This window comes from Brassica rapa, chromosome A02, assembly GCF_000309985.2.
Source record: "Brassica rapa cultivar Chiifu-401-42 chromosome A02, CAAS_Brap_v3.01, whole genome shotgun sequence".
Lineage (NCBI taxonomy): Eukaryota > Viridiplantae > Streptophyta > Magnoliopsida > Brassicales > Brassicaceae > Brassica > Brassica rapa.
In genome coordinates, this window is record NC_024796.2 from 16,234,737 (window position 1) to 16,257,217 (window position 22,481).

The 22,481-nt window shown below is 34.7% G+C and overlaps 2 protein-coding genes across 3 annotated transcripts; one reads left to right on the forward strand and one right to left on the reverse strand.

The window, feature by feature from the left end:
- Positions 1 to 10,302: 10,302 nt before the first annotated feature.
- Positions 10,303 to 12,156, reverse strand: LOC103853345 (DNA-directed RNA polymerase III subunit rpc31). Of its 2 annotated transcripts, XR_004455410.1 has the most exons (9): positions 11,892 to 12,156; positions 11,685 to 11,808; positions 11,451 to 11,582; positions 11,322 to 11,372; positions 11,195 to 11,241; positions 11,040 to 11,132; positions 10,883 to 10,937; positions 10,655 to 10,783; positions 10,303 to 10,389 (listed from the first exon to the last, which is right to left on the reverse strand). XR_004455410.1 is itself a non-coding variant. In XM_009130273.2 (8 exons), the coding sequence occupies exons 1-8, from the start codon at positions 11,982 to 11,984 to the stop codon at positions 10,764 to 10,766; spliced, it is 615 nt and encodes a 204-aa protein (XP_009128521.1). In that variant the 5' UTR covers positions 11,985 to 12,156; the 3' UTR covers positions 10,613 to 10,763. The 2 variants fall into 2 exon arrangements, 1 of the variants encoding a protein (XP_009128521.1); XM_009130273.2 differs by lacking the exon at positions 10,303 to 10,389 and having other exon boundaries at positions 10,613 to 10,783.
- A 1,421-nt stretch (positions 12,157 to 13,577) lies between these two features.
- On the forward strand, positions 13,578 to 16,819 carry LOC103853346 (protein S-acyltransferase 18). The gene is made up of 9 exons (XM_009130274.3): positions 13,578 to 14,438; positions 14,509 to 14,622; positions 14,697 to 15,032; positions 15,107 to 15,175; positions 15,256 to 15,327; positions 15,406 to 15,534; positions 15,624 to 15,704; positions 15,792 to 15,962; positions 16,056 to 16,819. The coding sequence occupies exons 1-9, from the start codon at positions 14,391 to 14,393 to the stop codon at positions 16,563 to 16,565; spliced, it is 1,530 nt and encodes a 509-aa protein (XP_009128522.1). The 5' UTR covers positions 13,578 to 14,390; the 3' UTR covers positions 16,566 to 16,819.
- Positions 16,820 to 22,481: the final 5,662 nt, after the last annotated feature.

Sequence of the window (22,481 nt, forward strand, 5' to 3'; positions counted from 1 at the left end):
AGACTTGTTTATTGTTTGTTGGTGGAAACTGTAGCAACTTAGAAACTAAGGCGGTCTCTTTTTTTTTCTTTTGCAGCTTAGGAACTAAGGCGGGGTTTCTTTCTTGATCTTTTTTGGAAATATTCATTATGGTGTTATAGTCACCACCATTGACCATGACATAAATACATCTTTACTTTCTTTATGATTTTTGTAAACACTTCATCTTTACTTTCTATTATACGAATTTCTTATAATCGGAACATTCGTATTATTGAAAAAATTCAGTGAATTTAAATTATATTTACTTAATTAAAACTGATTAAAAAATATCTCAAAGATTTTGATATAAATCTTTCAAAATGTTTAGATTTACTAATTAATTATTAATATATTTTGTGATTGATTTATGTGAAAAAGATTTGATATTGATGGTCGTACTCCTAGCTAGATTATGTAATTACAAGCTTATAATAAAGTTGTACTAATCTGGGGTTTTTAATTCACTTTTTAATAAAATTATATTCTAGGCTTATAATAATTTGCTCTTTCCTCTGCAAAAAAATATAATTGATGAGAGATTACATATTTTTTTAAACATAATATTGTAATAATATTTTTTTAGTAAATTATACGCTTATCTAATAAATATGTGTTTATTGAATCTCTTTTTAAGATTATAGAAGAGTTTTCTCATTAAAAATCATTTTTTTCTATGAGAGATTTTTCTAAAGTCTGGCAATGATGATGGTTTAAGGTCAACTCCAACCGCATAGTAAAACGTGAAAATAGTGTGAGATGTGATGTTTCTTTTCTCGAGCCCAAGGGCATGATGTTTCTTCTCTCTAGCCCAAGGGCATATGAAATTGCGTTATGGTATGATTCTCTCAGTGAGTGCCATGTACTCAGCCTCAGTAGTTGAAAGACCCACAACATGCTGAAGAGTATACCTCCAACTAAAAGTGTTATCACCAACCTTGAAGACATAACCAGATATTGACCTTTTTCTGTCAAGATCTGCAGAGTAATCTGAGTCACAAAATTCCTCAATCTCAAACTTCTCAGATTTTGTAAAAGTGAGACAAACATCTGAAGATCCCTTCAGATATCTCAAGATCCATCTAACCGCAACCCAATGACATCTCCCTGGATTTTCCATGAACCTACTGACTAAACCGACCGCATACGCTAAATCCTCATCTTCCTCTTCCTCTTCTGATTCAATTTCTGATTCTGAACTTTTTGAAGCATTTCCACCTTGACCAGTAGAATCCCCACTTCCTTAAGCTTCTCCACCTTGACCGGTAGACTCATGAACTGAAGCACTTGTAGTTGGTCCTTGAATCAGATCAATGCTAAAAGTGACTTTCTTCTTTTTCTTAGAATTAGTCTCTTCCATCTGACCTTGATCTTTATACAGTTTTTCTTCATAAAAGACTACATTCTTGTTTATAGTACATCTTTCCTCTTCCGATAACCACACCCTGTAACCTTTAGTACCATGTGGGTAACCAACGAAGAATCCCTTAACAGCTCTTAGACCTAACTTGTCCTATGTTCTGTGTACATAAGCAACACAACCAAACCGCCTGAGATGACTGTAATCAACCTTTGACCATTGCCACACTTCCTCTGGAATCTGAAATCCCAAAGATGCACTAGGAGACCTGTTTATCAGATAAATCACAGTCGACGCTGCCTCAGCTCAGAACTTCTTCTCCATTCATGTTTTTGCCAACATACGCCTGACCTTATCCAATATTGTCATATTCATCCTCTCAGACACCCCATTCTGTTGCGGAGTATAAACGCAAGTCCTATGTCGTTTAATCCCTAAGTCTTGAAAAAGCTTATCCATCAGATTGTTGCAGAACTCTAATCAATTATCTGTCCTTGGACACTTTATCTTCTTTTTTGTTTCATTTTCCACAAGTACCTTCCACTCGGAAAAATTCCCAAACACTTCATCTTTACTCAATAAGAATATGATCCAGACCTTCCTTGAGTAATCATCAATGAATGTAAGAAAGTATCCACATCCATACAGACTTGGCTCGTTTGAAACCGAGCCCCATAGATCACTGTGAATGTATTCAAGAATACCCTTTGTAATGTGATTGCCCTCTGGAAAGCTTTGCTTGTGGGACTTTCCAAATACACATTCCTCACAGAAATCTAGTGTGTGGACTTTCTTTGAATCTAGATAACCTTCTTTGACCAGAAGATTCATGTTCTTAAGACTCATGTGTCTTAACCTTGAGTGCCATATGTTTGTCAAGTTCACATCAGCTCTGACTACAGATGTTTCTCCCTTCACCACCGATCCCTGTAAATAATACAACCCATTTTGATATTTCCCAGAAATCACCTTCTGACCATTCTTGTAGAAAGTACCTATGAAGTCTTTCTCCTTCATACTTGCAACCACTCTTTTCTAACTGGCCATAAGAGATGAGATTCCTGCTCATGGTTGGCATGTATCTCACATCGGTCAAGATCACCGTAGCTCCTTCTGAGTTTATGATCTTCAGCTTGCCCATACCTTTCACTTCACTGAAGGTATTGTTTCTCATCAATACTTTTCCACCTTCAAACTCCTTGAAATCAAATAAAGCATCTCTATCTAGTGTAATGTAGAATTTACAACCAGAATCCATGACCCACTCACTCTTGTGGTCTTTTTCACTTGTTGTCAAGATCATAGGAAACTCCTTTTCCTAAGCAACATTTGCAGTCTAGATTTAGACCTTGAATCTCTACTCTTTGATCTTCCACTCCACTGACCAAAACTCTTTTTCTCAGGTCTACCCCTGGCCACAACCAAACCTTCTGCGCTAGACTTATCTTTACCAATGAGCCTATTTTTCTTTAGCTTGACTTCCTTGGCATATGCAAAACTGGTTTCTTCATTCAGAATCAGTGTTTCCTTCCCACTACCATATTTAAGTGTGTGAACCAGTGAGTCAAACTAACTTAGGACACTAGAGAGGACCTGAATGGCTTGGTCTTCATCACTCACATAAATGTTCAAACTTACCAAATCGTCTACCAGTTTCTGAAACACATCAAGATTCTCCTCTATGCTTTTGTGCTCTTCAATCTTAAAGCTGGCAAACTTCTGCTTCAGGTAAATCCGGTTAGGTAAGGGTTTAGTTTAATAATCCCTTTCCAAAGCCTTCCAAACTCCTAGAGCTGTTGTCTCCTTCATAACCTTCCGTAAGATCATGTTGCTAGGAGAAGAGAATATAAGATTTTTTGCTCTCTTATCCTTCTCCTTTTTCAGCGGATCAACCGGAGAATTCCTAGCTTCTATGACCTCACCTTCCTTTTCTTTTCCTTTAATAGAACTACTGGATTCTTCTTCTTTAAGAACTAAATCCAAACCCTGAAACTCAAGCCGCATAAGTATTTTAAACTTTCATAATCCAAAGTCTACTTGACCGTCAAACTTCTCCACCTCAAATTTACCTTGAGCTGGTTCCATGACTCAAGACTATCCGCTGCTAAAGCTGAACACCCAGACCAATAAACCCCAACCTCCTTAAACAACTCCAAATTCTGAACCTGAAACCCCGAACCTGGGCAGCCAAGCACCACTAGCAGATCAGAAACTGAAACTGTAATCTTTCTATGTTGAACCTGATGCTCTGATACCACTTGTTGAGAAATTCTTAACCAATTAATCAGTTTATCTCACTTGACTAATTAACCTTAGCACACTTCTAGTTTTGTCTGAGATGTTAAAGACACACAATATTTGGTTACCCAGTTCTCTGTCGGTAGATCTGGGGAGAGGACGGCACTCTCAACGATTCACTAGTATCAAGTGTATATAAGAGCTTCCTACACAACAATATTTGCGTTTCTCTATTCACCTAGAGACAACGTAACAATAAGCTAAAGACTTAAGCTTAATGAACCTGTGTGTATAAGAGATGAAACCCATAGTCCAAAGAAGAAGAAATCGTCTGAGATTCTTGATCGGATCTCCCTTTGCTTCTCCTCAACCTTCTGTAGATGCTCTTTCATTCTCTTCTCTTTTCTCTTGCTTCTTGCCTATCTCCTATCCATTTTAGCCATTGCTTATAAGTGTTTTAATAACTAATTATTATGTTTTAGAGTCTATTTAGTATATTTATAGGATCATGAGTGATTTGGAAGAAAGTGATGATTTTGGAGCATTTTGGAGATAATTGGAGAAAACATTCGATCTGACCATCGAGCAAGACCAATAGTAGACATTCAGAGACAATAATCGATCGACGCACATCCTGTGACATCGATCAACGTCGAAACGCACAGAAGCCCGTTTTGGTCCAAGCCGACTAAGAGCACAAGACTTCACCAATTTACAAGATTACCCCGGAGAAGTTTTAACCTAATATTTATAGCTTGTCAACATGTTAGAGGAAAAGTGTGTTTTCTAGTTTTATTATTTTCACAGCAAAGGTTTTCTAGGATTTTAGTAGAGTTGGAGAGAAGATCCAAAGATATTTTTGATTGGAACTCCATTAATATCTATCTATTTATCTATATAATTTTTATACCTAATTGATGTTATAAATTGCTTAGCCATGTTTGAGTAATTCTATTGTTAGGTTTAGGGTTTAAATATGAGGGATAGCCCCAACTATATATTGCTAAGTTGTGATATTCATCATTAGGATTGTCATTAATGCATGTTTCTAGTTTAGCTAGCTAGAACTTGCCCTAGGAGTTTTAGACTCAAGTCATCACTTGCATTTCACCTTGAATCCGTCATAATTGAGCTAGGATTGCTAGAGTAAGGCGAAAGGTGATCTAGGAAGTCTAGTGAGCATAATTCAACCGGCACGTAAAGCTTGACTAAGAACGCATCGATCAATATTCCTATAGAATAATTGATCGACGGTACAACAAATGAATCGATTGATATTCCTCTAGAATCATCGGTCGACACTTATATATGGTCAATAGACAAACCTAGAAAGCGAACGCCGATCGGTTTGTTTATAAGTGTTTGAGCTCTATAATATCATGCATATAACTTGTTAGACATCTGTAGGATTATAATCCTGATTACCTGAATAGAAACCTTAAGTCTAGCTATTTCATCTAAAGCACCAAAAACCCAATCAAATCAATCGAGCAACTGCCTTGCTCACAAACCTGCTTTTTACATTTAATCATAATCAACCTAGCTTAATCACTCTGATTAGATTTATTATATTTTCTAGATCCTCGTGGATTCGATCCCTAAGTACTACAACTGAACCTCTTATTTGAGAGAGTAATTCACTCCTTAGGGTAATTTGAGTGAGATCACATAACTGGTAGATCGAGATGAATCTCATATTCTCCCAATCTCTTTGTGCCACCAGTCTGAATCTGCTTAACCTTTGGTTCGAAAACACCCTGAAAGGACCAAGACTTGGCCAAATGCGGACTCAAAAAGTTGTGAGAAGCTCATGTGTCAAATAATTGTGAGCTGACTCACCCTAACCAAAACCAATCATACACGAGTTTTACTAACCAGACATGATAACCATGAAACCGAAATACTCAAACACTAATGAGTATGATAAAAATGCATACCCACTAACGGCTTAGCTCTCTGAGGATCTCCTACCGCAAACACACGTGTAGCGGTGGCTAGACGCTTGAGTGGTGATGGAAGTGCCATGTTGCCCTCCTTGGGAAATCTCTGAAGATATGACCCGACTAGTTACAACCATAGCAGTTCCTAGCTGCCTATACTGGTGCTTCTGCCGCGACTGGTGCTGCAACCTGGGCACCTAATGGCCTACTCCAAAAACTCCTACTTTTATGCCGCATCCTTACACAAGTATTACACTTGACGTTTGATTGATACCAAGTCCTCCTCTCTGACCCTGAAGTCCATCATGTCTTAGGCTGAATTACCTTGAGGAACTTAGCTCCTCGGCCATACATGTATCCTTAACGACCTTCTCCACCAGATCCTCTAAGCTTGCGTAAGAGACCATGCTGCATCTGCCGCAAAGTTCCGCATGCATCCCATCTAAGAACTTCATGATCAAATCCTCCTCATCTATAGCACTACCGGAAAACCTGCAGAGTAAGCTAAACTCCAGCCCGTACTTCCTTACTGTCCTAGTACCCTGCCTCAAATGCTCAAAAGCATTCTTCATCTGATGCAAAGCTTCCCTGGGAAAATACTTCTTGTCGAACGTATGGAGAAAATCTTCATATATCAGCTTGCCGCCCATGATGAATCGATCGTACTCCATCCCACCATAATGTTGCATCTCCATGCATATATAGTTTAATGATATTAAGGCAGAGCCATAGTGAGCATGACGCGCTCCTAGGATGCTCTTTGGATAGTATGGGATAATCCTTTGCAGAAACGAATCAAAAGACTCAAGTTTCACAAAAGCAGTGGATCGAATGGTGACACAAGAGGCTGCGGAAAGGTCTCTTGATACTCCTAGGCAATAGATCGGATATTACACACCAAACTAAAGCGCTTAGATGATGGATATTACGCACCAGCAGACTGGATATTACACACTAGACATCACAATCTCGACAAGGCAAGAAGAGAGAAAACAATGGTTTTGAATAAAACATGGGTTACTTTCTTTTCTAGATTTCGAAACATATAAATAGAGAGAAGCCTATATACATGCACATCATCTCGTAAATACAAGAGGAATAAAGACATAAGCTCCTCTTGGAAACACACACACTTGACTAGATTTTTCGAAAATAAAAACATAACATAAAACTTAGAAATATTACATAACATAAGGTCTCCATGTGGACAGACCGAGATCAATCATCTAGGAGGTAAGAGAAGCAACTTGTGGCCTCATTAAAAACCTTGATTTGAAAACCCAGTGGGACAAAACCAATCAAGGAAAAAAAGAGTACACACAAGCTACTTACCTAGATGATGATCAGCTTGAATGTAGAGTAGCTTGCTTGTAGATCAAAGTGTCTATGATGATAGCCACTTTATTTCGGCTCAAACACTCTTCAGTTGTAGGTTCTTCAACAGCTACAAGCTCTCCATGATCATGTTGATGATTCCATTCCTTTGTGCTATCCAGAATAACATCAAAGCACTTGATAGTTTTCAGGCATTGAATCAGTGTATCCTTTCAATCATGAGCAACTGTAGCATCCACTGTACCCCCCCCCCCCCCCCCCAAATGCTCATCACACTCTGGCGATTGCATTGGGAAAACTGGTGGCGGTGGGGGAGACTGAAAAACTCATGGAACCGACTTAATGGGAACTTGCGGATACTGTTGACCTTGTTGAACTGCAGCCATCTATCGGATGCCCTCCTGGGTAGCTTGCCTAGCTGCCTCCTGGGCAATCTGTTGGACCGCCTCATGCACGGCATGTCTAGCTGCATCATGTACCATCTGCCTCAAGGCATCCTGATCAATCATTGGAGCTGCGGGCTGCGAAACCACGTGCTGCACATGCTCATCTACAGCCTCTCTAGCATCTCTGGCGGTCTGAATACGGTGGCTCTTCTCTTTGACGGCATCTGAAAGGAAAGCAAATAGGTTAACTTCTGCCGAACCCCGGATACCAACGCTTAAAGGAGTAATACCGAAAACAAAGGTGTTATTTATTTTTATTTTTAAATACCCAAATCCCCATAAATATTTTGAAAATCATCTAAAACCGATTAAAACTGAGTCCCAACAAATTACCATCCCAGTATTTTGACTCTCGAGAATGGCGTGTTAGTTACAGTAAAATATCAAATTAAACCGAGTTCCCGCGTTTTTCCAAAATAATATAATAAATAATAGTCTCCAGAAATCTCCACTGATATTATAAAAGATGGCTTATATATATTTAACAAATTTCCACATCATTATAAAGTCAACTATAATACAATAAAGTCTTATTCGCAATTATCGTTAATAACATAAAATCGAAAGTATGAAATAGAAAATAAAGAGAATTGTCCAAAAACAAAACCAGTTCGATACAATCATTTATTCTCGTCGGTCTCACTTGGGCCTTGGCAGGCTAAATTCGTTGGGCCAGAAATTGGGTCATTACAGAGATGGTCAACCATCTATTTACAACAATTGTAAAAGCTACACTATAATCAAACAGGAGGACCTATATTTTTGAAATATGCAAAACGAAATGTGAAGGTTTTAAACACGACTGAACCTAGAACAATTTTTTTTAATGAAATATTAAATTTATTGATCAACTCAAAGAATATATGTACAGCTATAAAGAGTTCATAAACTGAAATCTAATGGAACTTTTAGACTATTAAATATGAGCAGCAAACCATCTATTCATCAGTCCATGTAGTCTCGGGTTGGTGGGATACTTGGTAGAAGTGATCTGATCTCGTACTGTCTTGTTGATCACCTTTGCAAGCTGGTCGAATGTTTTACTACTTGTATGGTGCTTTCTTTCATTGCGCTCGCGCCAGATATAGTATACTGTAACTTGCAAAACTAGTCGCAGGAGGATAAAAGTGAGGCGATCGTAGGATCTCGTCATCACGTGAGACTGTGTGGTGTTCCAGCCTGGGTCTGGATCAGCCTCAAACAGGCTACCTACCATCTTCAGCCAAAGTGTGAATGTATAAGGACATGCAAAAATGAGATGGTCTCTAGTCTCATCCGGCTCACCACAGTAGAGACAGTGTTGCGGCTGCCCCATTTGCTTGATCGATGACCCGTAGAGAGTCTATCTCTGATCGCAAGCCAAGTGATGAATGCATAGCGAGGAACCCCTTGAGGGAACCAAAAAATCTTACTCCACTGAACCTTCTCCTTGCGCTGCCTGATTTGATGCCAAGTTTTAGATGAAACAAATTTGGTACCATACTCTCCATTACCCCGCTTCCATAACACTTCATCTCTTCCATCAGTAAGCTTTAACTGGAACGCATGTATCTCAGCCACCAAGCTTTGGATCAGTCTATCACGACAACTGCAGAACTTCCATTCATCATCCCTAAGAACTTCGCAGATTCTCAAATCCTTTTTGATGCCCAGCATCTGTGTGCCAAATTCACCAGTGATCTCAATCAGCCTGCCCTCAGGGAACCACATATCTGACCAGAACCGCATAGTACAACCATCTTTAACGTCCATCCGTAAGAACTCTTTTGCCAAGGACTGAAACCTCAGAAACTTCAGCCATGCCCAAGAACCAAGCCATGTGTCCTTTGCATCCCATAGCGTCTCATCATGCAGTAAGTTCCTCTTTACCCAGATGACCCAAAAAGACTTTGTTTGCGCAAATAAGCGCCAAATAAGTTCCAGCGAGAAAACTGTACTCACCTCCTGGATACGACGAATTCCCAATCCTCCCTCTTCATAAGGAGTACACACATCATCCCACGCAATTTCGGCCTTTGACGTTATGTTTGGTGATCCATTCCAAAGAAAAGCAGAACACATGCTTTCAATCTCATCAATGCAGCTCTGCGGAAGACAGAAAGCTGTGTACCAGAAGTTTGTAGTGCTTGCGATGACTGACTTTATGAAAATTAAACGTCTCGCATAAGATAGGGCCTTACTCGTCCAAGACAGGAGCCGGTTCCTAATCTTTGTTATGAGAGGTTCGTAGTCGGTTCTAGCCATTATTTTAGTGGTGAAAGGGAGACCAAGGTACTTAATAGGTAGAGCAGAGATGGAGAGACCTGAGCCTTTTGTTGCACCCTCAAGGACCGACTTCCCTCGTCCCGCTGCAAAGACTCTGGACTTTGCTATGTTGATTCGCAAGCCCGACATCGCTGCTTGTTGACTCCAATATAGCAACATTCGTAAGAAGAACCTCATGCTGCTTGTTTCCATTTCATGTTGTAAGGAACGCACGAAACATGAAAAGACAAATCAACAACTAGGTAAGTCTAAAAGAACAGCATTAAAGTTCATAATTAATAACATATTTTGTGGTCATCTTTTACCTTGTGAACCCATCCAAAATATCAAAGGAAAATAACTGAATTTAACATATACGATGTCATTTGGTTTGTAGGTTCGGATTCTGATCATTTGTTTCTCCTTTGATTATTAAGATCAGAGTAATGAGAAGTGAGAGACTTGACAATTCCGAAGAATCTGCACCAAAAGACACCTAACCTAACGCGTTTTGTACTGTTGCGGATTGGTTGATGTACTATACAAAACCAAACCAAACCAATTGTTTTATTCGACTAAGGTGAAAGGCAGAGTTGTTTGACGAAAACAAAGGTCCAAAGCAGTAGAGCTCTTTTATTAGGACCTACCTAGAGTCTGTAATTTTTCTGGTTTTTTTAACGACTATTTTAGTTTCTGTTGTGATTTGAAGTGGAAACAAAACTAATCCTTCAACAATTTTTATTGAGGCTGACGATATATTAAAAAGCAACAAAAAAAACTGAAGGAAAGGAACAATTGGTAGATTATACTTCCTCTGTTTTTCAATATAAGTCGTTTTAGAAAAATTTTTTTGTTCCAAATTATATGTCGTTTTTGGTTTTCTATGTAACATTTATTAATAATTAATGTTGTCTGACTAATGATAATATATCTTCTATTTTTCTATTGGTTGAATTATGGTTAAATAAATAATTAATGATGTTTTTGTTTCGAAAATGTAAGAAATAAATGATTTTCTTAATCTACGTGCATAACCTTAAAACGACTTATATTAAAAAACGGAAGGAGTAGTATTATTCTAAGAGGGTTTGAAGGTGATTTGTATGAAGCAATAATTGAGTTTTAACTATCTCTTGTTCTCAAAACTTGATCCTTTTTTGGGAAGACAAATAAGAAGAAGCTTTAAATATATACGTCTTCATCTGTTGACAAGAAAAGAGAGACACAAAGTTAGTTAGAATCATTTCTCTAAGTTTGCAAGTGTATGATCTTCAGAGTGTAAAGATGAGATATATGCTTACTATCGTTATCCTCCGGCTCGTTATAATCGTCGTCATCATCATCAAAGTCTTTATTCTACAAAAAGAAAACATAAAAGAAGAAGAAACTTTAACTAAACTTCAGAGCCAGAAGAGTTGACATCATTTCACCAATTAGTTGCAAAAGAATAAGAAGAACCTGATCATAATCTCCATTTTCAGAATCTTCTCCCTCAGATTCCTCAACTTCTTCATCACCTTCTCCTTCTTCATTCTCTTCCTTGCCTTCAGCCTATAAACCAAAAAAAACGAACAATCAAGGACTTGTTGAACTGTAAACTGTGTTTGTTATACCTTAAGCTTTGCTTCAAGCTTCTCCAAGGCCTCCAACTTCTGCAGATCTACAAAAACAGACATAAACTTTGAGTTTCTTTCTTTATGTGTAAAACATTGTTGAAGCTAATAAAGACAACAAAGTTACCTGCGTCCTGAGTCCATCTTGCTCTCTTCACAGGCCGTTCTCTCCTAGTATCTGAAAAGATTGCAAATGATCAAACAGTAAACTTACAAGAAGAATCTAAACTAAAAAAGAAGAAGATTAGTTTCAAACCTCCAAGAAGTTCTTTTGGGAAGTTATCAGGTCTAAGAACAAGATAGTCATAGAAAGATCCCCGCTCATTAGACTTCTTCTTCTTTGGCTTCAACGTGTCTGAGAACCTCTCAATGTCTAAACTCTCACTCTCTGAATAACCAAAAAAAAAAAAAAGACCAAACCTCTTAAGATTACAAACTGCTATCTAATCTAAGAGAGTTGTTTTTTTTTTGTTTTGTAGTAAGAAGATACCTTTCTTTGAAACACCATCGCCTAAGTGGTAAGGCGAACTTTTCCAGAACCTCTCAAAAAAATTGAAGTTCTTAAGTAATTGGGTATCGTCTGAGATTGATTTACGGTCAGGTAAGGTAATGTCCTGCAACAGAAGGTTCAGCCCTTGAATCATAAGATGAAAGGAGAGGAGAGGAGATGAATCAAAGCATAAGGTTTTGAACTTACAGGGAAAATAACAAAAGGTTCTGCCTTTGCATACTCAACGCCAAACCCACCAAACCCACCTCTTCCTCTTCCTCGTCCTCCTCTGTAAGCCATCTACGAGCTATTGTGGCGGTACAACGCGACGGCTATTCGGCACAGCGGCGGCTGGGAGAAGAAACAATTCAGGGGTTCCGTTTATCTTTTTTAGTTAATTTAAGAATTATATTTTACTACGGATTGCACTATAGTCCCTTTACTCTTGTAATGCTTTCTATTTTGGCGATTAATTAAAATGGTTAATAATCACCTTTATTTTATTTTTTTCGACTGAAATTTTATTGAATTATATTTTATGGGGATGATTGGTAAGTGCTGTAGCTTTATATTTTTTGCTGTAGAATTTAATCTGTAGATTTATTTGCTGTAGCTTTTCTTGCTGTAGATTTCTAAAGCACTAATTTTTTGCTCTGGAAATAAAGCTCTTTACAGCCATATTTTGATTTTGCAGAGAATTTTTTGCTGTGATTTTTTTAAGGAAAGCAAAGCTTGATTGGTTGAGATATATAGCTGTAGACTAAATTTTGGCTGTCCAGAGCATCTACAGCCCCAACCAATCATCCCCGTATCAAAATTACAAAGTTGAAGTCATACAGAACTATAGAACGTAAATTATTACACAAGCAGATATGTGAGCCATATGCTGAAAATGTACAAAGAAATAACATTCACGATGCGTTCTTGACCAGAACGTTTTATTCGCTAACGAGTATGTGTATTCGTAGTTGTATATCTTCAAATACCATTTTTCTCCAATACTATACTTCAGCCTTTCTGTATCGTGAGGCGGTTCCTTGATCGTACTAGTAAAACCCATTGGGTCTAATACTAGTCCTGAAAGAATGACTATATGATATCAATTAGTCTCTACCAGTGTCGACCTTTCCATAACTCTGATACAATCCATCAATAACATATTATTCTTCATAACAACAGCCTTGATTCTACATTCCAGTCTTGAAATCTTCATCAAAGAATAATAAAGAGCCTTGATAAGCCAGAATAACGCACCGTCTTCTGCCTCGGTGCCACAAGGCAACATGTGAAAAAGCAGATAAAAGACCAAGGAAAGTGACTTCATTAAGTGTCACCTTGGCTCTCTGCATTTTATCAAATGTTTCATTTTCTCTGTCAGTGTTTCCGTAATGTGCATATCCTGGGATCATTGCACTCCATAATCTATCATCACCATCCTTTCTTTTGTTGAATAAGTGGATGGCCTGAGTAATGGTACTACATGTCGAGTACATCTCAGTTTGACCCAAAAACCATTGCAGCAATAGTGGAACTAGAGTCGCGAATATAATTTGCCGCCGTAATCGTGACCATGTATCATTCACACACCACAACTGCATCATGTAATCCCGAAAGAGCCAAAAGGACTCAACCAAAATTCGAGAACCCGTAGACACAAACTTCATAATCCTTACTAACATTTGGCAAAGTCCGGATCCCACACACCAAAACAGAATCAAACAGAGACGTCTCTTTGACGAAAACAAACACGTTTGGGTTCGGGTTCGGTCGGGTATTTCGGTATAGAGGTGTAGAATCCATTCGGCTATTTTTGTATTTCGAGCCGGGTTCGGATATTTTTAGTTCTGGTTCGGTTATTTCGGATAGGGTTTGGATATTTAGATTTTGAAAAAAAAACAAAATTAAATTTTTATTTCTCAAATTTCTTGTATTTAAAAATATAACTTTCACTTAACTAATTTTTTATTTTTAATATATTAAATGGTTAATAGATTTGGACATAACTTTTTGAAACTACAAAGATATTAATTTAGTTATTGTTTTTAAATTTGGATGTAACTTTTTGTTAATTCTTGAAATAAAAAAATTGACATGTATTTTAGGTGAACAGCAAATCATGTTTTCCGTAATTGTATGTATATCATATGAACTTAAAATATGTGTAGTATAAATATAAATATTTTATATAAAATGAGAGATGTAAACTAGAAATATAAGGTTAGTTATAGGTTATTTTCGGATATTCATTCGGGTTCGGATATTACCCGTTCGGGTTCGGATATCCAATCTTTCCTAAATACATATTCGGATATTCTGTTACTTCGGTTTGGATTTCCTTTCGGATTTTTCGGATCGGGTTCGAATGAGATTTCGGATATCGTGTCTGCCCCTATCCGCTATTGCACTTGGATTATTTGGATTCTACAGAAGCCTAATATCGTTTCAAAACATAAATGGGCCAAACTGAAACAGTCATGTTAAAAGGCCCAATTAACAACAGCCGTCCAATCGCTAAAAGTAAAGATCCGAGCGTTACTTCAAATTTCGAAAACCCGACCGTTGGGTGGTATCATCATGATCATCCTGAGAAGACAAAAACTATTAAATTTAATTAATTATTACAAAAGTCTTTTTGTCTTGTTCATATCTATAAGCTCGTGAAGGTGTGGAGTAGTAAGATCTATTAGCTTGCGGCTAAGATCTACCATGACGAGACGGCGCCATGGCTGGCAAAGACCCTTTCACACATTACAGGTTTAGAGATCAATCAATCTCTTTCTTCTTGATCTATCGAGCTGAATATCTTTTTTGAGCTTTGGTGCAGATCGTAGGAGCTGTTATCTTTAGTGCTCTGGTCGCATCTTTCTATGTCTTCCTCGGCTTCTTCCTCGGGAATCGAATAGCTATCATCACGCTTCTCTCGCTCTTCTCTTTTGTGGTAAGTTAAAAAAAGAAAGTTGTTTTGTTGTAATAGAATCTCGAAAGTGATTGAGGGTTTTTGTTGTTTTGAAGGCGGGTTCGGTTATAGCTCTGTTCGTTAGGTGCACGGCGATTGATCCTACGGATAAGACTAGTGCTAAGAAGAGGAGAAGGGCGAAATCGAAAGGAGTGCTGATGAAGCTGAGAGTGAAGGTAGTTTTGAGCCAAGTCGTTGTGAGGTTCTTCAGGAGGCTAGAGAGGAAGATCTTGAGGAACTTTATAAGACGGACGTATTTGGATCCGTGGAAAAGCAGCGTGCAGCTTGAACCGCTTCTTCCGTTTCCACTTGTCATGAAAGATGACGCTGTTACACCTGACCCTAAAGAGGAGGAAGATGATATCTCTTATTGCTCACTTTGTGATTTAGAGGTAACGTAATGTGTGTGTATATTGACGTTATGTATGTGAGAGGGGCTAATGCTTTATATTGATTGTTCTTCTAGGTTAAACGCAGCAGTAAGCACTGCAGGACATGTAACCGGTGTGTTGAAGGGTTTGATCACCATTGCAGTGTATGTTTCTTTTCTTTTTTTTCTTGATAATACTCTTGTCACCACTGATATATATAAAAGTTCTCTTTTGTGTAAATTAGTGGCTTAACAACTGCGTTGGGAAAAGGAATTACACCACTTTCATACTCCTGATGGTTTTCGTCTTGCTCATGGTGTGTGTGTATTGCCTCTCTCTCTTTTCAACTACTTGACGTTTATGATATTGACTGGCTTTTTTGTTGTTGCAACAGCTAATGATTGAAGGGGGAACAGCTGTTGCCGTATTTGTCAGATGTTTTGTGGACAAGAAAGGGGTCGAAACCGAATTGAAGAGAAGGCTACATGTAGAGTTCCCTAGATGGGTTCTTGCTACAATATCTGTATAGTTTCTTTCTTTATACATGTGCTTCTCTCTCATTAAAGCTAATTCAGCTTCTTTATGCTTATCAAGTTTATATTTTTTTAACAGGTTATGTTGGTTTTGTTAACGGCCTATGGCTCGGCAGCTATGGGACAGCTTTTCCTCTTCCATGTGGTTCTCATAAGAAAGGTTAACTCTTACAGTTTCCTAGCTAGCAGAATGATTCTGTTTGTAGTTTTCTTTCTTTTGACATTTTAGTGCTCAAATACTTGCCAGGGGATGAGAACATATGACTATATATTAGCAATGAGGGAGGAGAATCAGTTTACAGAAGTGGACCCTTTTGATGAATTGGATTCATCTTCAGATGAAAGCTCAGATTTTGATTCACCTGAAAGACCAAGACAAACATTAATCTCCAAGTTCATGTGCAGTAAAACTAATGAGGTGAATATAACCGAAGAGATCATAACTCTTTTGTGCTTCTTTTGTTGGCACATTTTCAAAGATTATATTCTGTGTTTTTTTTTTAATTGGCAGAATCATCAGAAGAGACTATCCATAAAAGTAGAAGGAGATGGGCGTTCACCTTCTTCCACGCTGATCAACAAGAAACCGGGCTTTCATGTAACCATAAACCCATGGAAACTGATCACTCTAAGCAGTGAAAAGGCGCTACAAGCAGCTGAGAAAGCAAGGGAGAGACTGAGGAAGACTAAACCGGTTTCCGAGTCCGGAGAAGATTCACTTAAGCCACTTCCACTAGAGACGAAGTTTGGACTTTTGTTAGATCCAGACAATAACAACAGTGTGTTACAACCATCAATACCTGAAGCAGTTAAACTTCATGTCTCACCAGCGAAGTTCTCTAGCCCACGAAGAAGGTTCTCAGGCTCTTCTTCTACCACTGTACCATCCCCCAAACAAAAATACAGGAGTAACTTTGACTTGAAGCTAACTGAAGTATCTAAGGAGCTTGAAAGTTACATCTCAAGACAAGTTTTGTGTTCTGTGATAAAGCAAGATGGAAGTGAAGCATCACCAAGATGAAGAAAAAAAAAGACAAAGTGTCGTTTCTGGTTGTTGTTGATTACATGTTTTATTGGTTGTCGTTGTTCTCAGTCTCTGGGAAATATTTAAGATCTGATTAAACTATTGCCTCGCCGTGTTCAACATTTATAGAGTGTATATATATGTTTATGAGATGCAAAACAATAATGGTTGTTGAGGAAAATTGGCTAATTGGGCCATATTTAGGAATGAATTTTTTCACTTGTATTTTTGGGTCTATAAATTTGTTCAAAAATACCTCTTTTTTAATACGAAATTAACCCTTTCATTAAACGAATAACATAATTTAACATAATTTACTTAACTTTGAAATACTTGCTTGCGCAAAATTATTTCCGAATTAATTGTTCACTTGCAAAATTAGATTGAAATAGTCAACTGTTAAAATGTAAACAAAAACTTAACGATTTTCGTTCAGTTTTTAACGATTGACTATTTCAAACCCAATTTTGTGTAGTCAATAATTAGTTCGGGAATAAATTTGTGCAAGCAATACTTGAGTATTAAATGTGCTGGTTTGTTCAAATTTTCGGAGAATAAAAATGCACAGATTCATAACAATATATATAAGTGATTTTACTATATTCTTTGTTAATTTTAAGGACATATAATATTTAAATATGTGAAAGCTTATACACATTTATGTTATATATAAGTACTTCAAAAATATCTAATATTACCTGCGCTAGATATAAAGATCATCGATAGATGGTTTTGGATATCTGTTTTAGATCAATATATGTTGAACATAAGCTACACGATACATATATATTTGTTAATGGATTTTTAATCTAGATTTCTCAGATAAACATTACAAAGATGTTTCCAAAAAGGAATCTTAGAAGGGTATATTTAGTTTCATCCAATTTGATAAATTTTCTTAACTCAAATTTTAAGAAATTGATTGATATTCTATTTGTAAATTCATATGGATCATAATAAAAATATAGTGTTTTGCTCCTCAACTATTTGAAAACAGCACATTTAATATTCAAGTATTGCTTGCGCAAAATTATTCATGAACTAATTGTTGACTATGCAAAATTAGACGTGAAATAATCAACCGTTAAACATTGGACATAAAGCGTTAGTTTTCTGTTTAAACTTTAATGGTTGACTATTTCAAGTCCAATTTTGTATAGTCAATAATTAGTTTGGGAATAATTTTGCGCGAGCAATACTGTATTAAATGTGCTGTTTTCAAATAGTTGGGGAATAGAATACCCATTTTTCCCAAATTAGACCATATTTAGGAATGAATTTTTTTCTTGTACTTTGGATCTATAAATTTGTTCAAATATACCTCTTTTTAATACGAAATTAATCATTTCATTAACACAAATTACATCATTTACTTAACTTTAAAATAGTAATTATATTTTGAAAACATTATCAAAGATGACCCTACCTAAATAACCAATTAATAAAAAAATTAAAATAAAAATTTTGAAAATAGTTTCAAAAAGAATTTTCAGATTTCAAAATAAAATCTTTTTTGGAAAAAATAGAAAATAAAAAATTTCAAATTCAAATATGTATTATTCGAAAATAATAAAAATAAAATTTATTTTTCTAATTTTTTATTATTTTATTATTTTTGTTAGGTTCTTTTGAAAGAATTGTTCTTATATTTTCTTATTAACCTTTAGTAAAATAAATAACACTAAAAGTCTAATTGTATCGTTTTCGTCGGTTACTTAGGCTATCTACGATGGTGAATAATTCAACACTTTTATTTTTCTTTTTAACACTCCACATCATCTTCTCTCCCTTCAAACTAATTATTCAACACCCACTTCATTTTCAATCCTTCCAATAATTTTGTTTAATAAAATTCAACACCATACTCCACTATTTTAATTCATATTTTTATCCTTTAAATTTAATAACTACATATTAATAATAATTTTGATTGTAATTAACTTAATAATTTATATTCTTAATAAAATTTAATAAATTTTTCATATTTTAACTAACATTTAAATAAATAAAATAAAATTAATATTATTAAAACAGATAAAATTATGAAACTTCAAATACACATGATACACCCACACAAAACAACAAATAAAAACACATAACTTAAATGATACAATAGAATCAATTTACAAACAGTAAAGCTCTTAAATCACACACATAAAATTTTAAAGATTTTTAATCATGGAACATGGCATATGGCATCATTGATCCATAGTATGAGCGACAATTGGAACAGATGAAGCCATAGGAACATTTAGTAGAAAACCAAAATTTAGTATATTTTAGGGTTGGTTGAAAGATTGACTTTGAAATTGATAATTGTTGGGATTATTATAATTGGAAGGATGATTTGTAGAGTTTTGAGTATTAAAAGTATTATTGTTTTTATCCATTTGACACAAAAGAGAGAATAATAGCAATTTTATAGTTCAAACAAATTTTTTTCCGTGTTCAAATCAAACAAATCAAATGAACCAAGTCTCTATTTATAGAGCATCAAAAATTATGAATTTTCATATATATTTTTCTTTAAAAAAGTTATTTCGTATCGGATAATTGCTCTTAAAAACGAAGATGAAATAAAAATCTATAAAATCTACATAACTAATGATGTGATGACAGATGAGTCAATCCAATCATTTTGTTTTTCAACAAAAAAAAAACATTTCCATAAACCTTTTCCAATTTGTGTGGTTCACAATTGTGCAAGAGAAGTTGGTGGGTTCCAATTTTTGTTCTTTCAACAGGTTCAATTAGTTCAACTGAGTTGAAGCCACGTCATTTTCTTTTGTTTTTCAACAGCTCCAGTGTAGCAATTCAACAGTTAAAATTTGTAGAGAAAATTAGCTCAATATACATAAAAGGGTGGGATACCACACAAATGGGAGAAAATGGTAATGATATGAGAAGAAAATTGAAGGGATATAAGGTATGTAGTGCAAATAGGGGATATTTGGTGTGTAGGGAGTACAAATTCTCAAATTTGTATACAACTACCTTATTGTAAGTAGTCTTAGATGTTAAGGAGTATTGTGACTGCCTGATGTATCTGCTCATTTGGTTACCATTTTGATATCAAAATCAGATGATCCAAATCTCTATTTATAGACCACAAAAAATTATAAATTTTGATATATTGTTTTTTAATAAAAAAATATTATTTGATACATAATAATTGATCTCAAATAATTAGGATTTAATAAAAATGTATAAAATTCTATAAACCAATGATATTGGTGCACATGTGCCAATACAATCCCTTTGGTTTCTTAAAAAAAAAAAATTGTCCACTTTCGATCAGATTTTTTTATATGTTGTTTAAATTGAAAAAAATCACTATGATGCGTCTCATACTATGCAGTTTCAACATGTTGAAAAACTTCAACAATTTGAAAAACTTCAACAAGTTGAAAAACTTCAACAAGGAGTAATCCACATCAGATTTTTTGGGTTTTCAACAACTTCATTGTATGTGTTCAACTGTTGAAATTTCTATTCAAAAGGCCCATTGTATATGGTGTATGGAAGAGATAGGAAAGAAGAAGAAAGGAAAAAAGTCATTGAATCAAAAATGGATGAATTAAATGTGACTTTTGTTGACTTAAGTGATCAAATTGATAACCTTTACAAAAGTAGACATTGTCCTTTCATCTAAATAGACCGTGGGCCGTTTCACGTTTATGTAGCAGTTACGGAGTATGGTGACTGCCAGACATATCTGCTCATTTGGTTATCAGTTTGATTTCAGATTTGTTAATCAATTTTTTAGATTTTCGGTTAAAAAGATATAAAAAGCGTTCAGTAAGTCATAAAGTTTAGTTTTATTTTGTTTTAGTTATTTCTTTTACTTTATAGTACGGTCCTAGTAAAAATATTATGAACCAACTAATGTATACTATATAAAATTTGATGCTATAAGCCATTGAGAGCGTCCAAGTATGATTTAAAACCTCCAATCGTAGTATTACAAATCATTATTTAAGTTTACTATTTTTAAAAATGTTAATATTACCAAAAAAAAATTATTTCAAACTAAAATATAAATAAATATCAAATAAGGTCAATTTACAAAAATATAAATACTATATTAAGTTAACATAATGTTTAATATTTTTTGAAAATTAAAAAATAAATAACAAAAAAAAATAATTAATTTAAAAATACAAGAATTTGAAGCAAGTATAACTATATAAATCTAAATTTAAACTCATGATTTTCAAAGTTTAGGTTATATACTATTAAAAATATTGAAAATAACATATACTATATATAAGTTGATATTATTTTAAAGCACCAAAAATATACCAAATCGTTTTTTAATTGGTATTTCTAAAAATGTTAATATTACGAACATTATCAACATAAAAAGTTCAGCATAAAAAGTTGACTTTATTTTTCTGTTATGAATATAGATGGCGATGTACAACATGAACTGCGGACCTGGTACTCTAAGGGTTGTAGTGGGGCAGTATTGGGTCGGGCATATCATGTTCCGTAATATTGCAGGCCTCGCAGGTCCTTATATATAGTAAATTGTTAGATTTTTTTAAATGATTTAGCCTACATGATAAGTTAAGAAATAAAATATTGTTTAATAAATTTTCAAAAATATCTTGTGCTTATAAGGCAAGAATCTTTTTTTAGTAAAGCTAAAGGAGAATATCTCTAGTTGACTACCTATCTCATTTTTAGTATTTATATATTAAATACATGAAATTAGGAAGTATATAGAAAATATATTGCAACAACTTTTTGAACTAACAAAATAATCATATGAACCATGTTATAAATATCATATTCTACATTAATAAGATATAGATCATATAAAACATGTTACAAATACCATATGTATATTCAAAAAATTATAAAAAACTATAACCTATAAATACAATATATATCTCGTATATAAAATTTAGAATAAATATTTATAAAATGGTAATATTAAGCTTTACAGTTTCACCTAAAGCTATATAGTTCTTATATATGTGAAATTTATAATATATAGTTTTTTAATAATTTTATATATTAGGCTTTACAGTTTCACCTATCTCATTTTACAGTTTGTATTGACATAATATTGTTTGTTAATTTTTAGTAATTAAACCCCTCAACTAAAGATGAATCGTAAAAAAAACCCTCAACTTTAAATCCTGTGAAATAAACCCTCAACTTTAGTTCCGTTAACATATGTTACCCTCCGTCTAAAAAACCGTGACGGAGGGTGAAATATGTTAACGGTTTATAAGTTGAGGGTTTATAATGTTGAAAACTTAGTTGAGGGTTTTTTTTACGATTCAAAAATAGTTGAGGGGTTTTATCACTAAAAGTCATTAAAGAGTTTTTAAGTTATTTATTATCCATTTATACATTGTTTTAGATTGATTTGTAAGCCTTTAAACCTAATTTATATTTTTAATACATTAATATATTATAAAATTAATTTATACTTCTTAAATTAATAATTTTCAACACGATTTACAATTTATTATAACTTCAAAATATTAAATTATTTGATATTTGACAATAGTGATATAAAAAAAATTGTGTGTTTATATCGTCATTTTCAAATATCAAATAATTGAAAGTTTCTAAGTTATATTAAGTCTTAAATAGTGTTGAGAATAATTCATCTATGAAGTCAATCTTTCTATTTGGAGTATGACGTACTTTTTCTTATTTTCATGATTTTTATCATCAGGCTCATACTTTCCTATATTGTTCTTGATTTATTGTATTACTTTATGTTTCAAATATATTATTGATCAAGAAAATAAAAATATAATGTAGTTATTCAGAAATCAATGAGAATAAAAATAATCATGCATTATTTTGGAGGGGGGAAAAGTATGAACCGGATGACAGAAATCATGAAAATAGAAAAAAATGCGTCGTACTCTAAATAGAAAGATTGACTTC